Consider the following 24,982-nt stretch of genomic DNA (forward strand, 5'->3'; position numbering starts at 1 on the left):
TTCTCAAATATTTCAGAAGTGTCAAACTCGCAAAAGAGCTTTGTAAAAATAAGCACAGACTATTTGCTGAAGTCGTGCAAAATGACCTTCAGAGTGGTACACTAAAAAAGTAAATCTTACCCATAAACATTTTGTTAAGCTGCTAGAAGAAAAAAAGAATGAGTTATTTCCATCAGAGGGGTTTATAGGTTTGAAATCAGCAGAGCTTTCCTCTATCTTCATCAGCAGTTTGTCCGTTAATTAGCCCTTCAATTCCACTTCAATTAAATTAACTCTAATTAATAAGTTCATTACAAAGATTGACGCACCTTGCTCAAAGCTAGTGTGCTAAAAGCTGATAACACCTTCACCCTAATGAAAAATTGATTAGATTGAAGAGAAATAAACCTTTCTTTCTTGGAGCTGCGTTGACATTTTGTGACTCTAACGTTAATCAAACCATCTTGCATCTCTTAATCAAAAATTTAATTCAAAGTAGGTATAAAATGCTGATTAGGGAAAAAAAGGGGAGGGGGAAATTACAGCTGTCTTTCTCCATAAAGGTTTTGGGCTGTTTCTTCTGGGAAATATCACAGCTCCTTGATACCATGTTTAATGTTCCACAGCACTTTGAGACAGAGGGTTATACTCTATGGGGGAAGAAAAACACTGTTGAGTTCAGGGAGACTGAAAACCTTTCTTGCGCTGAATGCTTCTTTCTTTTGCTGTTGAAAATAATTTCAGTCTTTTATTACTAAACTGTTCGTTGTCTTTCACAAGAAAACAAAAACTAAATACAGTACTTCTGTGAACCAGTACATGGTTACAGCCAGCTGTATGCCAAGGAACTAAAGAAGTCCCTCAGGCTGTATGGTATCTCCTCTTGTTTTTCTGTTGTCTGCTTAGCAGAAGTAAAGTTTTCTGGAGACTGACTAAGTGAACCAAAACTGTAAATGCAAAATCTGGCAGTCTAAATTATCATCTTGTATTAGCTGAGACTTAACATGCGTTGTTTGGCCTCTGATTACCTTTGGCTGTTAACGTATTTTTCAATTATTCTATCAGTTACAAGATCCTGTTACTATATGTAAATGACAAGTTAAATTGCTATATGTTGATTTATTTTTTTTAACAATCTATTATTTAAACCAGGCTGTTCATAGCTGTCACTGATACAAATTTACTGAAAGTAAAAGAGAATCATCTTTTATATTTAACAGATGTGTCAGTATGTCAGCATAGTACTAATTTGTCTCACTAAGGCTGATTCTTTATAATGAAAAAATGTGTCAGAAATGGCACATTTTTACTTTGAAAGAAAACAGGGAGCAGGATAGGGAGGGGAAACCTTGTTAAAATGAACTTTCATCAATACTAGGTTTTCACTCACAACACCACAATGACCTGGGTATATGGTACATTCAGTCACTAGGAGTACACTGTAAGTTCTAGTAGGTCTAAGTGCCATATAATCTTAGGTTACAAGAGGTTACTCTTAAGACATATGTGATCACAAAAAATATGACTGAAAATTACTCAGAGCTAACAGAAGAGCTGCGGACACTTAAGCAGTGCTAAGACTGCTGGATAACTAAGTAAGCATTAGCATAGAGATAAAACTCTGTAGTCTGTATTCTGTTGGGTCCTACCTGAAAATGCCTTTCACAGTAAACTCTTTTGATTTAATTTTCAAATATTTTGCCTTTCTTATTCTTCACATGTTGAATTAAAATGTAGTGCTGCTAATTAATGCATACCCTCTCCTGTGTGCACTCTCTGCCTCCTTTTCTCCCCCTCTCTCCTCTTGAATCCAGAAATCTGCTCGGTGGACTGCGGCACACATGGTGTGTGCATGGGTGGCACGTGTCGCTGCGAGGAAGGCTGGACGGGCGCAGCCTGCAACCAGAGAGCCTGCCATCCCCGCTGCGCGGAGCATGGCACCTGTAAAGATGGGAAGTGTGAATGTAGCCAGGGATGGAATGGAGAGCACTGTACCATTGGTAGGCTGGCTATGCTTTACCCTGTCTTCGCTGCAAAATTCAAACAGCCGGCGCTGCTGGTCACGTCTGAATAAGAAGTGTATTACTTTGAAGCTTATTTCTTCAAACAGAATATTTGCACGTGTCAGTCTGTGTAAAGGAGTTGATCTTTTAAGAAAGGAAATGGTTATATAATAGCTCATCAGTTCTTCATACCTAGTTTGCCATGAAAAGGAGGTGGAAGAATTGCCTTTTCAATCTTTTCCCTTTAACTGCATTTTGCTGAGGGGGAGGTTACTTTTATTTTAAACTGTAAATATATTATTTGATTTGTGCTTTTCTTTTTTTATGTGATGGCTTTATGTCTTTCAGAAATGAAGCTTCCTATTGTTTTTCTTTTTTTTTTTTTCTTTTATGGAGAAAAAGCTCTAAAATGTGACTTGCCTACACAAAAATGTCACTTCCACCTTGTAATAAATGTAATCTAGCTGCCCAAAATTATCCTCTTGTCAACAGAATACTCTATTTTAGAATTACATAAAATTTCTTACACGTGACTAATGTAACAGCAGTTTAATACAGCTGATTGAGAAGAAGCTATCCTTATTACAGCTTCTATGTTTCTGTAATCAAGTTAGTTCTAGCGCCCGGAAACCTTTGGAAATTACTGTGCCTTTATCAATGGAGCCTTTCTTACTCAGTGATTTACAGTCCTTATGTCCCATATATAGCGGGATATCCCTCTCCACTGCATGGGGCTTGACAGTGAGCTAGCATGAGAAATTACACATGTAAATAAGGGGACTAAGAAAAAGTGGAGGAGGAGTTGCCAAGAGGTTTATCTTTTTTATATTGATTTTGTATAGCTGTAGTGCTAAGAAATTCCCTTCCACACTAATCCCCCTTTGTGCAAGACACTGCAGGTCTGTAACAGAGGATGAGGGTCCTATCCAAACAATTTTTGTCACAGCATAACCACACAGAGAAACTATTGCATGAGAACAGGTAGGAAGCACAGACAAAGGAACTGGCGATGGTCTAACTGTAAGAGATGACTAGCTTGTACTTAGGTGTGTGGGGAGCATTGCACAAAGCTCAGCAGAGGCTGTGAAAGGAGTAACAACGGGGCTCTGCAGGTATTTATGGGGCACATCTCCCAAGCATGAGAAGCATCATGGCTCAGCACTTAGAGGTGGATTGAATAGACAATGAAAGAGGTAGCCGCAGGTCAGACAAAGGCAAGAGTAACTTTGAGTGATGGGGAAATCATAGATAATCCGAACAGTCCAAAAAAATTCCAATAAGTAAAAAAAACCCCATAGTTTTATGTTTGGAGAGATGGAGGAAAGTCAGTTAAAAGAGGTGATGTAGCCAAAGTAACAGGCTAGGACAGTAAGTCTAATAGCAGTAGAGCGGATGGGTGTGAATATTGCATGATTTCCTTTTGCCACAAGCTAAAAAGAGGCTGGAGAATTTTAACTTTCATGGATGTTTTGGAAGGGCTGTAACTCTGAATGTGTTAGCACAGCTAAGCCATCGCTGGAGCATGAGTATCAAGAAAATAGTAAAACCCAAGCTGCATTTCCAGGTAGCTTACAGCCCTGAGTGAGAGGTGGGGTGGTGGTGCTGCGCTTGGTGGTCATGGGAAACAGTGGTGTGAGCTTTGAGGGCAGAGAAAATGAGGGCCTGTAACAGCTGTATTAACTGATACCCACATCATTGCACCAGGAAGATGAGGCAAGGTTTTATTTTGTAGAAGAGAGTCAGGTGTGAAGTAATAAGATTGATTTGTGAATTATTTTTTACAGAAATCACAATCGATTTTTTTTGTTGTTTACTAATGAGATTGCTCAGACATGAGGGAGAGGGAACCAAGGTGCATCTGCAGAATCCCAAGGAGAATCGGTAGGGTTAACATTTTTGAGGAGCTTCCAGAAAACCTGCTGACAAAGAGAGTAGAGAGGTGGGGAGAGAACTGCTTTCTGAACAACAAAATAAAGTAAATCTTTGGAAGTAGGATAAAGCCTTTCCCTTGACCGCTTTAACTTGCCAACGAACAATTACTCAGCAGATCGCTCTGCTGTTGGTCTCACTGACCTTGGCAGCATTTCAAGGGTTGTAGTTACACACGGATGAACTGCTCTTGAACAATTTTTCCAACATATTAAGCACAAACAAGTTTTTCCTCAGTACTGGGTGAGCAGGTCTGTCTTCCCACCTGTTTATTCTTTAAATGGGTGTTTACTTTGCGGCTGCTGCGGTAAAAGATAGTTTGATTTGTTTATATTGCCCTTACAGCCTCCAAGACAAGTAATGAGGTACAGGCTCTAGCCTGCTGTTATATTTATTTTTCTTAGAGCTGTTTTCTTCAGGAGCCCAGTATTATGGAGAAACCAGGTCATTTTATTGCTTATTTCCAAGAGTATTTCCACTTAGTGGAGTAAAAAATTGCTGCTTCCTCAACTTGGTAAATGAAGAGTCAATTTGCCTTTCTGTCACCTGCCCTAGAGTAGATAGCTCTTTCTGAGCAATACATTTCAAAACACAAGGGACATCAGAATGTTTCTCCATGAAAACCATTTTTTTGATTGTCACCCTCTATTTGTAACCCAGGCATTTTTATGCTACTTACAACTCTCAACTTGGTAGCAGAGTATTTACGTAACTTGTGTTGTGCATATGAAGGACTCCCACTCTCCCTTTATATGTCTAAAAATAAACAATTGCATTGTTCTTATTTCTAAAATTATTAACCATTTAGCTGCAGTAGTGTGAAGCACTGTAGAAATGCAGATATATTTGTTTGATGCAGCTATTAGGTGGAAGTCACGTGAAGTGCAGTGGCCTAAATTTACAACTTCTTTGGGAAAGGAATATTCCAAAGAAGTCATAAATTTTAAGGGCAATGCATTTAATCACTTTTTGGGAAAGGAATAGCCCACCAGATCTCTACCTGGATGCACGAAGTGGAGTAGATATGTGTACATTAATCACAGAGACTCTAACTGGAATGTGTACTGAATCATCTAAATCCATAACTCATTTGATCAAAGAGATTATGTCTTTTTTGTGAAGCATGAATGCTATTTAAAATGGTAAAAATGTTTTTGCACCTCAACTAATGATTTTTATGTATTTCTAAATGCTGACTGTCTGTCCAGTCTCATTTTCAGTTAGCCCACCGCTTGTATTGTTAGTTGACATGTGTTAAAGGGTAGAAAGAAGGAAAAACCAAACCTATCTCCTTAATTAAAACAAGGTAGTCCTTAGTTTCATTCTGCTCTAATATCTTTTAAACCCTAGATTCCTTCTTGACTTATGCTGATTTTTATGTATGCTTCAAGATAGTCAAATGGAAATTTGGCCAAAGGAAATTCTAATTGCTCTAAACTTCCAGAGACCATTTGTTTATTCTTCAGGACATTGGGAAGCGAGATCATAGACGATTGCAAATCTTTGCTTTTTCGTTCAGACAAAATTTAGACATCTGCTTCTTAGCATACCTTTGTTAATCATCAGCTTAACAAAGCCCTAAGGCTGCAGATCACAAGACAAATTGGGAAATAACATACATACATATTTTATATACATTGGTTTGTGAAAGAGACCAGAGTAGACTAAATCAGATTTTTTTCCCTTTTTGAAGCAATGTGTGTAGTAAGGTGGGCAAGATTGTTTTGACTAATGCAGTAAACCTGATGTGCATTGCTGATATATTTGCGCATGTCTGGCACAGGGTAGCTCTGACTTCAGTACCACACCTGATAATGGGCCACACTTGTGAGTCACTGCCTTTGCTCTGAACACACACTTCCAAAGATTTATATCAAAGATGTTCATCAGATAACTACATGCTCAGTGTTGTGGTGAAATGAATCTAATGACAATTAACAAAATTCAAGATTTATTGCTATCGTTTAGCATCTTACAGGACTGGACTAAACACTGGCAACATATGTTCCAAATAGTAAGCAATTTAATGCATCTAAATTGCTTACTGTCTTTTCCCTCCTGGAACTGAAATATTTTACCATTTCCTGTATCCACGTGAGAACAGGTTAAATCAACAGTTTACTGCAAAGCTATGGAAAATCACCTGTCAATTGTTTATTTGGTCTGGGAATGACACTCATGGGTCTGAGGTGAACATCCATATATTACTTTGTGAAGCTTAACCTGTATCTCAACGTGATACAAGACCGCATATGCACAGCTGGTGCCCAGGTGATAGCCTGGATGAAAATTTGCTCTGTAATTAAGTTTTCATAACACAGTTGTGCTAAAACATGTTTTTGTTTCCTTTCTGTCCTGGCTTGCAATGAGTTCAGTGACCCTCTCCTGTCTGAGTAGTTGTTTTGTGAGATTGGAACAGATATTATTTCAGAAAGTCTATTATTTTTTGTGATACAACTGGCATGTACCATGAGTAAATTAAGTAACTGTCATAGGAAGCCCATAAATATGAATACTTTTCCAGCTGCTTTTCCACTAAACTCCCTTAGCTGAATGAAATTAGTAAATAATTATGTTGGTGGGGAATCTGCCATATCCATGTGCTGTGTAACGTCTCAGTTTTACAATGCAGCTTAATTTTTTCTATAGACCAAATTAGTTTTAGAGTAATCTAAATTGCAAATTGGCCAATTTGCATTAAAACTATGCCTTCTTGTTCAAATTTGTCAACACCTCTTTTTTAAAAAGTCTTTAACATTAAGCATGGGTGGGTAAGACCATCTGTTTATGGAGCTTGCCTGCAGCTCCATTACTTAACACGAGACAGGTTACAGCTGTTTAATTGTTATCGTGTTGAACGATTATCTTTCAGTCCAAAATTAATATTTATATATGTATGCATGGAAAGCATGTCATTAAACATAAGTGATCTAAAAGTGGATTAATGTCATTAAGCATTCATATTAATCCCTCAGGAGGGATGAAGTTAGCATCATGGTATTCATGCTACTTTTGAGTGCTGCATGAGGCTACTTTACCTGGTACACAGAACTGAAATTCAAATCCAGTGGTGGTCCACTGTAGAAGTGTACAGCTTGTAATATGTTTTCAATTCCAGTGAGAATTGGTTTATCTTCTAAGAATTTCCCCTAAAATTTAGTTGAGAAAAAAAATAACAAGGGACAGCAAAGTATTTATTTTAACCTTTTTCTTTGCATGAAATGACATTAACATGACATTAAAACCAACCAAACCAAAAATAAATTTTCTTCAGCAAGAGATTTCTAGTTTCAGCTATTTTAGCTAGGAAAATAGGAAAGTCATCTGGTTTAGATTTCCAGAATTATGAAAAAAATAAATAACATCTAGAGCACACTCCCATAAGTGCGTTTCCGTTAGTACAGACTCCGTCCTGGTTGCTGGTTGAAATGGTTTTCTGACTAGGGACAAACACAAAGGCATTTGTGGGCTGGTTTTCTACGTGACCATGAGCAGCGTAAGTTCAGAAGTACTGCTAGTGTTGAGGAATGCTAAGAAGTAATCTCCTCCACTAAGTTATATGGTCTGCACCTGCTCTCTTCAACACGTGTTTAGCTTAGGACACCTTATATTACAGATTTCAAATATGACCACAGGGAAATGACACTTTATCTCTTTATAAGGTCAGAGAGCGAGTCAAGACAAATGTGTTCCTCCTGTTAATTAAAGGAAGTGCTTATAGAAAACTTGATATGGCTATATATCATTACACTATATATTTTTGAAGTATGGGCTTGACAGAGTAAGTCATGGACCAATTTGAGGGCTTGACTGATCTTCTCCACATTTGCAGGTTAGAGGGAGAGCAGCATGGATAACTGGTATTATGATGACTACCATCATTTTAGTACTGATGCTAAGTTGCCAAGCATGGTTCACTTTTCTCCAAAGTTTAAATTACTGAGAATATTCACATTTCATAGTGTTTTAATGTGTCAGGTATTTAATATACCTTAATGCATACATACCAAGAATTCCTCCTAAATTTTAAGATTCTTTTGAGATTTTAGAATTTTGATCAGAAGGAAATTTTTGTCCTTCAAATTAGAATAATTACTGCTGCATTAATATATTCTGTAATTATCAAAATTCCTAAATTTACATTTTTCCTTAGTTTTGTTTTCATGGAATTATACCTCAGCACAAATTTCATCTTAAGAGTAAGATTGTATCTGAATGAAGGTATGACCTTTGACATTCAAACAGTTTATTCTCAGATAAAATTAACCAAAGATTGAAAACTAATTACATCAAATATCAATTAGTTCACCACAATATTGTGAGTGAAATTCTACTTTGAAAACACCTGACTACATCGGAGTCAGGGTTTCACCACAATCTTTATACCTGTACCCTCAATGCAAAATCTTCATGGAAAAGAGATTACTTTCTTGGCACCCAGAGGACTGATAACCACAGTTTAACAAGATTTCATGAAATTTAGTAAAGTTATGGTTTTGATCTTTCCTGTGCCTGAAGAGCATGTTATTAATTTGCCAGGCCAACACTTGAATATGCAAAATACTTGCATGTTTGGTAACTATAAAAATATTCAATTACCAGGTAAATTTAAGATAGTGCGTGCATATCTGAAGCTGTGAAAAAAAGTGAGTTAGTGGTCAGGCCTTAACACATTTCAAGACCAAGTATCTCGAATACAAATTATCTGTTAGCATACTTTTAAATTGCTAATTGGTTGATTTGCATTTAAATGAGCACCACATGTGAAGTTCAAGTTAGGCACATTTTCAGAAAACAGCAGAATCCTCTGAGATGTGAAGAATTTTAAAGCATGTTGCAAAGCTAACTTGAGCTGAAGTGGCCAGAAAGTGCGTGCTTTTGTACGTTGTATAGTTGCATGCTGCTCAGACACATTCTGAAAGTACTTCCAGTCAGGAAGAAAGACGGAAACAATAATGGTTCCCGTCCCGTTCCATCCCGTAATACGTTTTCAAGCCAAATTTATCTTTCATGCAGTTCTTAATGTAAGTGTCAGGTTTTACCCGCATCTGTCTGAGGCAGGTCTTTGCGAGTTTGTCAGAGGTCTCAGACAGGTATTTGAACTTTTTCAGCCTGTACATGTGAGACAGTTTTAAATCCTTAATGGCATATACCCTTTCTTCTAAATCCTTTTCCAGCTAAATAGATGTTAAAGAGGAAACAACACTGCTCATGAACATATCAGCAGTCCCAAACTGATATTGAGTGCAGAAATTATGAAGAAGATATGATTTCAGGGTGAGGATTATGTTTTGGCCTATGCAGGAAGAAAAACAAAGAAAATTGCCTGAAACTATTATTCCATCCATGTGTTCTCCTTTACAAGAAGGGCAAGATGGGAATTTAGGAGTAAGAAAGTATCAAAAGGAAAGAGTGTTTGTAATCCTCCTCCATTGGCAGCAATGCTCTGAACATATGGTATGTCTAAGACAAGGTTCTTATAAACTCAGAGAAAGGATGACGACCATGAGCTGCTTACAGTGGAAGAACATGTGCTTTCAGTACTGTTCAGTGATGAACAGAGAGAATTACATTTGCAAATGATACTACAGCCCGCTGCCCCCAAGCACTTTGGAAGACAGGACAAGAATTTAAAATTACTTTAACAAATAGCGCAGGCTATGCAGAAAAATAAGGTGCAATTCAACAAATGCTGGGGTCTGTGCTAAGTATGAATAATCAACTGCACAAATTCAAGTTAGGAAGCAGCTCATCAGGCAGAAGAGACTCAGAAAAGGCAGTAGTGGATGATGAATTTGTCATGAGTGAACTGCTCTGAAGACAGGCTAGAACAGTGGCTTTAAAATTTTATGAATTCTGGACTCCTGTAAATTTTCTGGTAGAGGTATGGAGCTCCCCAGAAATTGCATATGGATGCATGGCGCTTTTTTGTCACACTTTGAGAGTAAAAGAAGTTGATTAAAGGAATCAATACATTATTCTTTTTTTTGTCACACTTTGAAAATAAAAGTTGATTAAAGGAATCAATACATTATTCTCTAAGTCTGCTGTGGGTAGGATAAGAAATACTGGGTTTAAATATTACAAGGGATATTTGGGTTTTTTACATTCAAAAGGTGTTTTAATTGTCAGGATAGTTAAACTTTGGCTGGGTAGAAAAGAGAGGAACTTAATGGTGATCTGGTAGCCAGGTCAGGAGAAGTAAACCACAACAGACTGAGTCTTTAATAGGTTAGAGGGGTCAGGCCAGAGCCGTCAACTCTGTTTTTTGTACCAGTTTCCCCAAAACAAGCACAAAAACCTGTTTACACAAACTGCATTCTCCCTAAAGCTTGCAGTGAAACTCTCGGAGTTGTTCTTCTCTTGGCAAGTGTCTGTGAAACCACTGATAGAGTGTGTGCCTCATCCCCTGCTACTGCTTGGCTGTGCAGGGAGTAAGAAATAATGTTCATAACACTTTGTTAGCACAAATGGCAGAAGCGTGGGTGGTTCATCTAAGCTTCCCTCTTGCTTACCATGAAAAAAATGTAATGTCACAGAATGAAAACCTTTTTTTCTCTTCATTTTTTTGCAGTTTCCTTTATGTGCATAGGACTTGAGAACTTTCAAATACACAAAAAACATGTTAAAAGAATATTAGTAAAGTTGCAAAATTGAGAACATAAACTTAGGAAGCGACAAGACAACACTATTGTGTGTCATTATCATTATATCATATAACAGAAGATATATATAATAGCACATGCATACAATTGTAATAAAAAATATAACGCTATCTAACTACTTTTCTCTCTGCACCTGATGGACCTGATTCAAGAACGTTGCAAGGCCATGAAGGGCTGTCTCATGCAGAAACTCCACTTAATTTGTGCCAGAGACTGGTGCACAGGTTGATCTCCCGGTTAAGAATAATTTTGAAGAACTGGATTCCACCCTTGCTTCTGTCATGTATTTTCTGTTAGTCATTCACAAAGGCAAACTTTAAAAGAGTGTCCTCTCACCATTCTTCATTTTCTGGGGACCTGACTTGCTTGTGTGTGAATTGCTAAAATGCTGGTTTGTGTATGAAATCCTATATAATTATAAGTATTTTGGAAAATCACATCATATGTGTTTGCAACCAAATGGGTGGAGACTTTTTACTTTAATCTTTCTATGCCTTAGTTACCCACCTGTAAAATGAGATAAGAATATATTCTCTGCTCACACCAGTAGTGTGAAGATACTACACTAAATAATTTTGATTTTAGGAGGAAGATGATAGAAAAGTCTATAAGAAAAGTTACTTCTTTGTTTAGGTTAGCATGGTGTGCCTGCTACTAGGGTATCAGCCATTTGTTGTTCATGAGAGAATGAGCGCTGAATGAGGACTGTCAGATCTGTACATTGACGAAGGAAGAAGGGTGTAAAAATTGCACAGGTAGCCATAAACCTGGCATTGCCTAAATTTTGGGTGTTTGACTCAGCCACTCTTATGATATTCTTGTAATGTGCGGGGGGTTTGTTTGTCCTATAGATCATAAACAAAGTTTTAACAAATACTAAAAATTAGTGAAAACATTAAGTGAAGATATTAAAACTTTATAACTACAAAGAAATAGACAAATGTATAGAAAGCTTAAGGTAAACAGTATCATATCAACATACCATAGTTTGCTTGCAGTCAGTTTTTCTACCAAGAAATTAAGATGGCATTTTGACCTGTAATCTCCTTATATGACACTTGGTGCAAAGTTACGCAGAAGCGTGAACATGACTGATGCAAGATACGTTGTTCACATCTTCCTGTAGATCTGTGTCTGGGAGCATGAAGTTTGTGTTAGCGGCAGAGATATGTATGCAATCGTTCCCCACTGAATGGGGATTGCTGTACTGAACTGTGGGAGATGAGGAGAGTAAGCAAAACTGAGCTTGCTAGGAGAGGAGCAGGACAGCGTTCTTCATTGTTGCTGTGTACTGAAATTATTTCTTCATCATCTTTTTTTTTTCCTTCACCCCTTTGGCTCTCTTCTCTCTTTCTAATTTCTCCTCTGTTTTCTTTTAGAGGGAGAGGCTGTAACACAGTAAGGAAGGGAGAAAGCTGATAGTATTAGTGAAGAGGAGGCAGGGGTTCAGCTCATGCTTTCAAGGTGGAGGAAGCAAAAAACCTTAAAAGTAGTTTTTAATTTAGGCAGACCTTGATCGACGTGGCTTTGGTCACATTCTTTTGTATTTTTGCTTCATGTCTGGTGGTGCTATGAGGTCAAATTCTGCTCTTATGGCAAAGTAACTCATGACTCCAGTGGAGCTGTTGTGAGTTGACACTATAATGGGACTATATATATGCTACAAAAAATACATGGCATATTGTAGTCTAGTGTACAGGTTACAAAGATTATGATGGGTGAAGATGTCTGCTGGAGGAGCATAATGTAAACTAATAGAAATGTAAATTTGCTATACAGTATTTAGAAGCATGTCACTGTTACAATCCTTTATGACAGAATAATCAGAATAAAGCAGTGTTATAAGTACCAATTAAGGAACATCAAATCAGTGGGTATGTGACTCATGCTGATTTTAACAGGAGCTGATTGGGATAAATGGATTTAATATGTACTTTTATTCTGTGGCTATTCTGTCATACCTGGAGGACGTAGCATATGAATAATTTAAGGAAGACACTCACTTATATCTCTGATAGGAGACTAACGGGAGACATTATATTAAAAAAAAAAAAAAAAAATCTGGGTTCTGACTGGTTATGAAATATGCTGAGTTAAATATGAATTTGTCTGACTTATCAGTTCTTTGTAAAATACATTTATCTGGCACATATTTATATAAATATCCACACACATTGATAACACCATTAATATTTTACATTGTATGAATTTTGAATGCCACTTACATCTTCTTGGATTTTGACTATCCTAGAAAATGTACAAATTTTCTATCTTCATTTTTGTTTTTCTTCATTCCATTTGGAGCTATATGAAGTACCTCTACTTCTGGAAATAATAGCAAGATTTTAAATTTCACAGTCTTAAACCCTGCAATAAAACCCTTGTAGGTATATTGTCTGGTCTATAATTAGACTTCTTAAGGACTTAACATAACCCACATGTGCCAGATGTGTAAATATCTTGCCAAGGAGCACCTGCTGAGATGCTCCATCCTACTGAAGTGCTCCAAATCCCACCTAGAATTCTCTATGCAGAGGGAAAAAGGCTTGTATTTTGTAGTTTCACACAGAGCTGGTTTCATTCCTGTTTCAGTTGCAGTGCTGTGAAGATAAGGAGGACAGCATGGCTAGTTAAACTTCACTGCAAAGTTATACTATTTTTGGTCACTTGTTTTCTGCTTTTTGATTCTTCTAGGATGCTGCATGTTAACCAAAATAGTTTCTAATGTTGTCCTTAATGTTAGCTGACCATCAGTAAAAGGATGCTGGAAGATAGAACGTGTTTTCCAAGCATTACAGGTTTATGGTCTGGGACTGGCTTCTTATAAAGACTACTGGATACAAAAAAATCTTAAAGAGCATTTTCTTTATCCTTTTTGGATTTCTGAAAGGAAATAGCATGTGGGGACCTGGGATTGCAGGGACTATTTTTAGTTGCCTAGGAGGGGGTTTTTTATGTTCTGTTTTGTTACCTATCCCTACATTTGTAGAGGCATTTAATGTTTCACTGGTGGACAGATGCATTCCCCAGACAGACTTAATTGCTTCCATTTTATGGAATAAAGCTTGATTTTTCCTCCACGCATACTACACTGTGTTCTAAGAGCAGCTGTGTAGGAGCAAGGGGAATTATATTGGATGAGTAAGAGAAGAATTTCATCCACCCTGAAATGCAGCTGTATCACTTTTCTTTTTGTTTGTGGTTAATGTGAAAAGCTACTTAGTTTGTTGCTGCTGTTCTAAATGTTCTGTAATGGATGTTTTCACCTTCTTACTTTGTCTCCCTTTAACCTTACCATTATAGGAAAAAAAAAAAACAAAACAACAACTGTGCAGTGGATACCTGACACTTTCTTTGAGAGAGAGGGACTAGGAAGTTTCCACCTCTTAGTCGTAGCAGTGACTGTGGCTTCTGTGAGACTACATATCTGATTACCTCCCTCCTTGGGCTCGGGAAGAGCTTTTTCCCGTTCATCCAAACTGGAGGAGATGCCATGGTTGGAAATGCCTTTCTTACCCATCCAATACACAAAGTTGAGGGTTAATAGCAAGTGACAGAGTTACTTGCCAGACACGGACCATCATCCAGCAGGGATTTAGAAAAGGTCAGATTCTGAAAGTAAAAGAGCCCATGAGGGCTCTGTTGAGAGACCTTGTCCACAGCAAAACCAGGGGATTGAATCCGACATTGTTGACTCAGCTTGGTGTGTCCCCGCTGCAATAGTCTGTAATATCCCATCACCTTATGTGCAGGTGGCTGGGTTTGGTAGCCTGCGATGGACCTGGCCTGCGTGGTTTTGCTCTATGGTGTTAAGCCCTTTAACACAACTGCAGTTGATGTCTGATCCCTGAAAGTAAGGAGGGAACATATAGCTCATCTCTCCTGTGTTTCATGTATTAAAAGTAGTGCCTGCTGCTTTAAATCCATCTTGTGCTCTGTCTGTCATTCATCCATCTGCCTCCTAAAATTTTTTGTGAAATTTTAAGTGTCATAACTTATGAAAAAAAAATCTTGCTATTCTTGGATATACCATGTTATTTATTTTTACACATCTAAAGCCTAAGTTTAATTTTCACCCATTTTTCCAAGTGAAATGGATCACCACGCTACTAACCCCACTACGCCCTCTTCCACCCCATTTATACAATCTAACTTAATTTACATAATTGGTGTGTGTGCTCGGAAGAATAACTGTGGCTGAATTGAAGCAGAAGAAAACTATTCCTCCTAAAAATCCTGTTAATCCAATCGGAATTAAGATAGTGCACTGGTTATGCTGTCAGAGTCATACGTGACCTGCAAATCAAAGATCTTCCAGTATGGTCAGTGTTTTAAAGTTCATAAGCTAAGTAATTACTCTTATGTTGTGTTAAAAATTGAATTTTTTAACTAGCTTTGATTATATTTTTGTAATATGTGAAAATGAAAGCGTGTGAAGAGAAGTCAGAAGAAAAACGTAGTCTCAGAAAGGTAGCATCTCTTCCTTCTGCAGGCCTCCTTTCTAAAATAGTTTCATTGAATCGTGACGATGTTTGCTGAAAAGAGAATTTCTTGCATTTTTAAAAGCCTTGAAATACATTTTCATTTTGTAATGTAAGACCCCTCATGTCAGGTGCACCTGCTTGATTTGCATGTGAATTCTGAACAATTCTTGTTTTATGTGACACTTCTGAAATGTCTGTCTGTTTTTTTTTCTTTTTAATTCTCAAGCTCACTATTTGGATAAGATAGTGAAAGGTACTGTATATTTGCTCTTTGATGACATGCCTATACCTACATGTACTTTTTTTATATGAATATATAGTTACAAACGTACTAGTCTGGGCAAAAGAATCTTCTCTTACATACATTCCATGATTATAGATTTAACTCATATGACCTTCAACTCATCTCAAATTAAAAATGAAATCTTGCTTATGTTATATAATAACATTTTATCAGTAATTATACATTTATATACAAACTGTATACATGTATTAGATTTTGTTTGAACCAAAAACTGAAGATAGTATTCATTTGCTGTTTGGTGCATTTTTGTTAATTTTGTCATTGGACCTCTACCTACAAAACTAAATATTTAGGAAACGAAGCAAAGTGATACTCCTGTCACAGAACAAGTGTCATTAGTTCTAAAGAACAGATAAATTATAGATATGTGTGTGTTTATATAGACAGATCAATAGAATACCCCAGGCTTTTAAGCTTTTGTTTATCTGAATGTAGAAAATCTATAGGTAATTATGACTTGTATTTTGTATGAAGCTAGAAAAAGCTTGTATACTCTGTGCAACATTTTCAGTTAAAAGGTTCAAGGATGCAAAAGCCTAACATGAAACAGCAAAGATTCTTGTATCTTCAGTTATGGTAAAAAATTGATTTAGAAAAATGTTTAAAATATTCCTACCCCTCTTTCCCTGAGTATCTTTCTCTATTCCTTATTTGTGTTTTTTTCTTTAGAATATGGCAATATTCATGGCAATATCCAGGCTTTCACACAATAAGTCTTGAGTGTACCTAGTTGACTCCTAAAACACTGTGTCAGTATTGCAATTAAATACCTAAGTCTTCCATAAATTAAACAGAAGAAAGATTAAGAAAAAAATAGTTCTCAGTACGTCAACAAATACTATTAGCAGCTACAGTCTGAAAGAATAAGAGTAGCAAGACTAATCTCAGCCTGGCATGGTGCCACAATATCCGTAACTGTAGCATCACCGTACTTCCTCACAAGAGGTTTTCCTGATTCTCTGCCTTCTAATAGTAATTTGACAAGAGTTAAGCACCCTTTATAACTTTTTTCTGGGAATGTTTGTAATTTGGAGCAACATGGTTGAAAGGAGTCAGTAAATTCAAAAGTCTTTAGCAGAAAAAAATAGACTATTACTTCTGAAAGACACTTCTAAGCTTAACTAAGCTTAACCAAAACGGGTCAGTAGATTAGTTCACAAAGATAGTAGTTCTACAAAGTGAAGAAGTGTTTAGCCAGTTACTTAGTTTTTTTGGATAGAAGTTTGCAGAAAATTGTTGTGTCCAAAAATATCTGATTTGTAGCCACCTTCTCATAAGATACTTAGTGCCATATCTGTACTTGCTTCTGTCAGTGTCTTATCATAGTCATAGATAAGGAACACCAAAATCTACATATTTATAGTTTTCTCATCCTCATACAGATCATGTTGGCTGCATGCCAGATTTCATCACTAGAAAGTGACAGATACTGTTTTTTTTAATGCAATGTTAGACTGAAAACAATTATCGATTTTGGATATATTAAATTATTTTAATTGTTTCCCAAATTTTCCCTCCTTGGCCATAAAAGCAGACAAGATAGGATATAAAGGTAACAGCACAAAAGCCTTAGGGAGATTGTCACAAAAAATCACTCTCTGCTATCTGTCTTGAAGCACGTCACTACCGTGTTTTTGTTCAGTCTATCAATGTTTTATTGTGGTCCTTATGGTATTTCATTTTGTCCGTCCTAAGTAATCAAATACGCACAGCTATTACATTTAGTTGGAAATCCTGTTGGTCCTGTCCCATCCGTATGCAGCCTGAATCCTAATGTTTGTTAGAATAGATGCTAAGCTGCTTCACTATTTCCTGGGCTTTGCTTATTCTGTGAAAAGGAATGTATTTTTGGCATAAAGTATAGTCATTAAAACTGGCCTATACTTTGTGCAATTATTTAACGCACTGTAATTTCACATGAACACACGGCAACTCTGAGACCAGATAAAGTTAATGTTCTCTTTTATTACGTGCCTAAAATCATACCCATTTTCCTACTTAAGAATTTGGAGGGATTTGTTCATAGTAACAGGGAGCTGAAACATTTGTGCCAGTAAGTAACCAACACTGCATAGAGCAAATAATGATCTGTTCTATGAGCACAGAAAAATGTATCATTTTACACAGCTGTGTTTGCACTATGCACTCATCTCTTGTTACTTTGCCAAAAAAGAAATTTAAAAATCAAACTTAATTTTGTCTGGCCTGCAGGTATTTAGAGGATTGGTGCATTTATTTCCTGCCTGTACAGGTAAGTGGTGTCTCAAGTGTCAGGCCAATCAAAGATGCCACTTTGTTAAGAATTACGTTCCCCAGGTAATGTTGCTGTTCCACTCCATGTGCAATTACAGTATTTGTGCTGTTCTTAAGGCCTGTTCCCAGTAAGTGTCCCTTGTTTGTATTTTTTTTCTTTTTATATAATTGCAATATTTAAATTACTTGTGATTTTTCTTCTTTCTCTGTTTCAACAGAGGGCTGCCCTGGCTTGTGCAATAGCAATGGGAGGTGCACGCTGGACCAAAATGGCTGGCACTGCGTCTGCCAGCCAGGATGGAGGGGCGCAGGCTGTGACGTAGCCATGGAAACTCTCTGCACTGACAGTAAGGACAATGAAGGAGGTAAGATATACCAGCTGGATCTTTAACACTGGGGAGAACCTGTTGAGGAATGGAGGTTTTACAGTCAGGTGATGAAATACTGCCATGAGACCCATACACCCGTTTTACTAGCTCTTATGCCTGTGTCATGGTTTAACCCCAGCCGGCAACTAAGCACCACACAGCCACTCACTCACTCCCGCCCGGTGGGATGGGGGAGGGAATCGGAAGGGTAAAACTGAGAAAACTCATGGGTTGAGATAAAGACAGTTTAATAGGTAAAGCAAAAGCCGCGCACGCAAGCAAAGCAAAACAAGGAATTCCTTCACTCCTTCCCATCGGCAGGCAGGTGTTCAGCCATCCCCAGGAAAGCAGGGCTCCATCACACGTAACGGTTACTTGGGAAGACAAACGCCATCACTCCAAACATCCCCCCCTTCCTTCTTCTTCCCCCAGCTTTACATGCTGAGCATGACGTCACATGGCATGGAATATCCCTTTGGTCAGTTGGGGTCAGCTGTCCCAGCTGTGTCCCCTCCCAGCTTCTCGTGCACCCCCAGCCTGCTCGCTGGTGGGGTGGTGTGAGAAGCAGAAGAGGCCTTGACTCTGTGTAAGCACTGCTCAGCAGTAACTAAAACATCCCTGGGTTATCAACACTGTTTTCAGCACAAATCCAAAACATAGCCCCATACCAGCTACTTACCTCTCCCCCAGCCAAAACCAGCACAGCCTGTAAGAATACACTGCAGTATTCAGTGCTTTTATATGGCCTATCAGCAAAGCCTTACAAGATGCTTATGACAGGTGAGATATGTACTTAGAAAATGATGGGTATCACCTTAGTTTCCCTGCAATGTTCTTTTATATGGGAATAAAACATAGTCTCAACTCAGTGAACTGTAGTGGCGGGAAAAAAAAAGAAAGCAGTTCAAATTTTCAGTGATCTCACAAGGAAATTATACCAAGAGAAAAGGTCAAACGGGGAGTTTACATTTTGACCTATGATACTGTTGCTGGAAACAATTGGTTGCCCAGTCTACCCTCCATAACCTGTGAACGCTCAGATGAAACGGGATGCTCCCAGAAGTCTTTGGTTTTTGGCTTGCTTTTCTGCAGTCTGTCATTCAGGTGACAGGTAACAATCTGCAGCGAGATGCAGGCAGGACTGTTGACTTAAGGAATCAATCTGCAATCATTGTTGTAGGGTAGGGAAGGTAGAGGGGCTGGGACTTTGGCATGACTCCAGAATCACACAAAAAACCACACAAAAACAAGATTAAATGTGAATGCAGTCAAATATTAGATCAGCATAATGCTTTTACTGTCTGTCTTTCTTCCCCTTCTGTCATCAACTCTTTTTTTGTTTAACACCTTCAGATTCAAAGCAGAGATAAGAAACTCCATTAGGGCCCCTGGATAAAGTCATCCGTTACTTTGTTTTTCAGCTTTAGACTCCGTATGCTTTTGCCATTGCTGGTTGGCTGTTTGCTCTTATATCCCGACTATAGTTGGGATCTGAGACTTCACAAACTATAAGTAACAGCAGCATTTACTTCCCAAAGAAAATAAATAACACAGTTAAAACAGTGCTGCTGTTTATTGCTTTACACGTCATTTGATTTGTCATCCTTCTCCGTTACATATTGTATATTTTGAGTCAGTTTTGCACATTTAGGGGCCTAAAGAGTCTGTTGCAATCTGGTATACACAATCTGAGCTAGTGTGAAGCTGAATTTCTGCACGTAGGAAGGGTGCAAGAGGAACGATTAGCCATAGCATATCCATGCAGAGATGTGCTGTTTGGGGAATTAAGTTCAGGTGGGCCGGGGGATTATGAACATAAGGAAGAAAGAGAAACCCGCAAGCATGAAAGGAGACAAAGCACGGAGGAGGAGAAACTAGGTTAGAGCATAAACAACTTGGAGGGAAAAAAATAGATTATGTAGGAAAAAAAAGTTGAAAGTCCAGTGATAGACTAAAACAGATTCAGTAAACATTAAAGATAAGGGACGTGACATATCAGAAGGAGAGTCAAGAGCAGATAATGGAGCAGTGGGAACCAGGACAGAGGAAGAGGAGCAAGGTGAACAGGAATGCACGTAAACAGAACAAGGGAAAAGAAGACGCTCCTTCAGACTGAAAACAGTAATAGCTGTTTGTGAGGAAAAGGGGAAAAGGAACGAGGAATTGGAGCAGAAGGATCTAACAGGATGACTTAAAGTTCAAGAAGAAAGAACAATATTGAAAAAAAAAGTCTAATGCTGGTATTTTGTTGCTTTTTTCCTCTCAGTTTTTTTCATTATTTCCTTTACAGACATTATGCAGCTCTGTATGAGGAAGGGATTGGCCAAACAGTTGTTTTGCCATGATTGACCTATATAATGCTGTTTGTCATTGGCATTTCTCTTTCAGTGGACCTTATTTTAATTTATATGCTTCAGTACAGAGCATTTTCACTTCAGTCTTTGACTAGTGGCTGAGGAAAAGGGTTAAAATATAACAATTAAATTAAATTAAAAGCTGGAAGCATACCAAACAAAACTGGGAGAAGAAAGTCATCTTTGCCAGAAACCCACCTGGAAAGAGAATCGGTGTTTCTTCCCTTTCCAAGAGTACCTGCAATCAGCCCACTAATCTCTTGAGCAAGCCATTCAAATTCCAGACAGCTACAGGGAATGGCGCAAGGATGCCTCTGCTGTATTTGTTTATTGTGGGAGATTAGGTTATCTGAGCACTTACGCTGAATTTATACCGATGACTGCAGGTAGTGTGATTTACATCGCACTATGCTCAGTGGTTATATAATTAAAGTTATCTTGGTTGTTAACTAATTGATATGCTGTGGTTAATGTTATGTTTCATCCTCCACTGGATAAAATATATTTCATATATTAATATAATTCATTAATAACAGTATTTGCTGCTCCTTTGATTCTTAGCTCTTTCTGGGACTGATTGTTCAAATTCTGTGAACGTGAGCATCCCAAGGACCTCAATGGGAATATTCTCCATAGGAAATGCTAATGACATCAAGGCACACTTGATCATTTTCCCTTCTAGATACTATTGACGTATGATGGGATGATTTTTACTCATCTTCCTTTTAATACAGTTTTTTGAGAGTCTTGCAGATCATTTCCTTTCTCTCTAAGGATCACTCTTTATTTTTCCATGTGTTTGATTTGGATAATAAAATACAGGATTTTCTTTACATTTTAGCAACCCACAAGGAATGTGTGTGCAACAAGAGACCTTAGGCTGAATTAAACTCCTAATGACTTTGTGGGGAGAGGGGAAGTCAGAGTCATCCGTGGGTGGAATAAGCCTCACTTCTTTAGTTGGGAAAAATGTGTCACTATTATAATTTAACAAAGTGGGCCATGTTTTGTCATCACTGTAGGAAGAATAAGCTGTTTACTCTTTAGTTTAGGTAGGTCTTTATTGAACAGATTCCTTTGTTAAGTTTGCTTTTTATTAGCTCCTATCCAATTATTAAGAGTAGTTACAGGTTTCCACCAGCAGGATTTAAGGGATTATTAATATTCTTTTATTACGAAAATGAAAATAAATACTGTAATAAAGCAAAGTGTACTTACCACTACTGTATTTTTGTAATTACTTGCATAGGCTAGGATAGCCTGCTCCTGATAAGCATTGTCACAGGGTAGTACAAATTCAGCCTAAAGATTACCTAAACCAGGGCCTTTTCTCTGACAGTGGCTAATAGCAAATGCTTAGCAAAAGAATATAATTGGACAAATGTGAATTTATATTTTCTTTGGTATACTAGCAGGCTGCTAATTCAAGTAGGAAATTACTACCACAGAATGTTTTGAATGTCAGAAGGGTTACTAAGTACAAAGATAACCGAAGCTCAGGAAATTTCAGGAAGTTTGTACTTGAATTAGGACTGATACAGTGGCATGCTCATGTTCTCTGGTTTGTGCTCCAACACCTCCCATTATTCTTCAGCTTTTTGTTTGCATGTATGGTTGCTGGGGAGTCCTGGGTTGATACATCCATAGCATTTATCCACGGTGACTCCAAGATTTCTTTCTGGAGTGACAGCTCATTTAGAGCCCGACACTTTATATTTTAGACTTCTTCACTCCAACAGGAATGTTGAATTTGAGTACGTTATAGGTATACTTATAGAGATACTGCAGTAGTAACATTGAACAAGGTCCTTGTGCACTGCTCAGGAATAAATCAAGGGCTATTTCTGCTTTTGTGGCTTTTCCAACCAGCTGCTCCTACAGGCAGTCATTTTTGGTGTCTATATTGGAGTCCATTCATTATAGCCTGTTGTAAAATTGAGCTATGTGAGGAAAACTGAGGTTTATTAATAGTTTTCTGTCCTTTCCAGCCTCTTGCCTTAGTGTGCCACAGTCACCAAAACCATCCTGGTGGGACGGCCAGCATTGTAGCTCCGAAACTGTTTTCTTCCTATGTAGGCACTGAATTTCACTTCATGGAGATTTTTTGTTGCCTCAATATATAATCAACTTATTTACCAAGAATGTGATTTATGTAGGTCCTTGGCCACGATCTCCCCTTGACACTGGCAGAACTTGTGCCCGGGTCTTATTCTGTCCCCCTTTTTTAATTCCTTCCAGCAGTTTTATATCTACCCTTTAAATTCCATTCAAAAGCAAACACGCCCACTAGTACATCTTATTTTTCAGTCATCCATAAGTGTGGGAATCCTCGTCTTGACTCCTCTCATTTAATGTTTTGGTGGTTTTATTAGTCTCTCCAAATAAGCAATCTTATCAACAGACCATGCTCCATTGCAATTCTTTGCATTTTGCAACAAAGGGAAAAGTAACATTAGTCAAGATTTTTACAGCTAGACTTTAGCTTTTGAGGAAGGAAACAATAATGTAGTCATTATGTCTTCTGTGTATGGAAGAACCACTTACATCTAGAACAAAGAAATACAGAATAGCCATCTGAGACTGATAATGATTGTCCAGCTGGCTGTAGGAGTTTCTATTTTCTTTATAATTTCATTATCATATTTGAGTGATATAACTGATAAGCCAGCGTTGAGCTAAGTCACATTTTTCAGGCTACACAAAATTCATCAATAATTTTGCAGAGCTATTTCAGAAAGGAAATTTTACTCTGCTTCACACAGTACAATAGAGTACTCAACTTAGTGGTACTAGATAGCTCTAGCCACGTAAGTACAGAGAAAGAATGAAAAATGTTTTCTCAAGTTATAAGGAGTCAGATTCATAACCATCCGTCACTCACCTGCGCAAGTTGCTGATAAACTCCACAGAAAAATAGCAAACAGTGTATCCCTGTATCTTGGCTGGTGAAAATGAGATTCTTTCTCTGATTGATGTTAGCAGAGAGGCTTGTAAAAATGCATTTCCAGCTGATTAGTTCAGAAGGTGTCGATCTCATGCAGTTTTATGACCTGCAGACTATACTCCAGATGTACATTTGCTTTTTATAAACTAACAAAGATGAATGACAAAATTTGAGCATTTCTTTGGCAACTGCACCAGATATTGCCTGGGAGACCATACAAAAATATAAAAACCCAAAACTATGCTTTTAACCATCAGTACCCCCAGCTTTGACACTGATCCAGACCTCTGGAATTAAAACCAGGAAGGGAGGTCAGTACTTCAGCTAGGAAAGGATTTCATGTTGTTCAAGAATGAGACTAGAAAATCACAAGAGTCACAGACTGTTTGAGGAAAAGCCTCCAGAAATCATCTAATCCCACCCACTGCTCAGAGCAGGATCAAGTAGAGCAGGTTGCTCAGGGCTGTGTCCAGCTGGGTTTTTAATATCTCCAAGGACGGAGACTCCTCAACTTCCCTGGGCAACCTGTTGCAGTATCCAACCACTTTCACAGTAAAAAAAGTTTTTCTGATGTTTAGACAGAATTTCCTGTGTTTCACTCTGTGCCCATTGTCTCTTGTCCTTTCGCTGGGAGCCACTGAAAGGTGGTCTTTCTTACACCCTCCCATTAGGTATCGGTACACATTGATGAGATTCCCCCCCCCGAGCCTTCTTTTCTCCAGGCTAGACAGTCTCAGCTCTCTCAGTCTTTCCGTATAGGAGAGATGTGTCAAGGCCTTAACCATCTTCATGGCCCTTCACCGAGCTTTCTCTAGTATGCCCACATCTCTCTTGTACTGGAAAGCCCAGCCTGCACACAGCACTCCAGGTGTAGCCTCACCAGTGCTGAGTAGAGGGGAAGGATCACCTCCCTTGATCTGCTGGCAAAACTCCTAATGCAACCCAGGATGTCATTGGCACCTTCTTTGCCGCAAGGGCATGTTGCTGGCTCATGTTCAATTTGGTGTCCACCAGGACTCCCAAGGTCTTCTCCACAAAGCTGCCTTGCAGCCAGTTGTCCCCCAGCATGTACTGGTGCATGGGGTTGTTCCTCCCCAGGTGCAGGACTTTGCACTTCTCTCTGTTGAACTGCATGAGGTTCCTGTCAGCTCATTTCTCCAGTCTGTTGAGGTCTATCTGAATGGCAACACGACCCTCTGGCGTATCCTTATCCCAGGAAAAAATCAGTGTTCTTTCTTTTTTCTTAAAAAAGTTTAAACTTTGATATACTTAACAATGACTTTTTCATCCCTTTTATTTTCCCTGAACTGACTTCAATGTCAGCTGAGTTAAATAAGACTTTTAGATGTACAAAAGAATAGAAATCCCAGTCCTTTACTATTTTGCCAGTCCTCTAACTGATCCACATAGCACAGCAATCCTTAGAGGAATACCTTTAGAAGATCTCTGTTTACTTACACTCTTTCAACATATGATTGAACAAAAATGGATTATATTTTTCCCTTCAGAAAGAAGTTTTAACTCTAAAGCAGATTATTTTGCGAGAGAAGCAGTCATGGGCTTCCTCCAAGTGCTGCATTGGTATATTTTTCAGTTTAGTGCAGCAAGCAAGCTCCCTCTCTAGTCTAAATGGAATAATAAAATGTTTGAGCTATTTCAGTCTTGCTGTTCTTTTGGGGAAACAATTATCAGCTATGTG

General features: G+C 38.1%; 1 protein-coding gene across 1 annotated transcript in view; it reads left to right on the forward strand.

Annotated features, from left to right (window-relative positions):
* Nucleotides 1-24,982, forward strand: part of TENM3 (teneurin transmembrane protein 3) — a 352,902-nt gene that overhangs the window by 268,426 nt on the left and 59,494 nt on the right. Inside the window, 3 exon segments of the mRNA XM_009277346.2 lie at nt 1,794-1,979; nt 15,287-15,313; nt 17,836-17,982. Of these exon segments, the coding sequence (XP_009275621.2) occupies nt 1,794-1,979; nt 15,287-15,313; nt 17,836-17,982 (360 nt within the window).

This window comes from Aptenodytes forsteri, unplaced genomic scaffold (genome assembly GCF_000699145.1).
Source record: "Aptenodytes forsteri isolate BGI_AS27 unplaced genomic scaffold, ASM69914v1 Scaffold65, whole genome shotgun sequence".
Lineage (NCBI taxonomy): Eukaryota > Metazoa > Chordata > Aves > Sphenisciformes > Spheniscidae > Aptenodytes > Aptenodytes forsteri.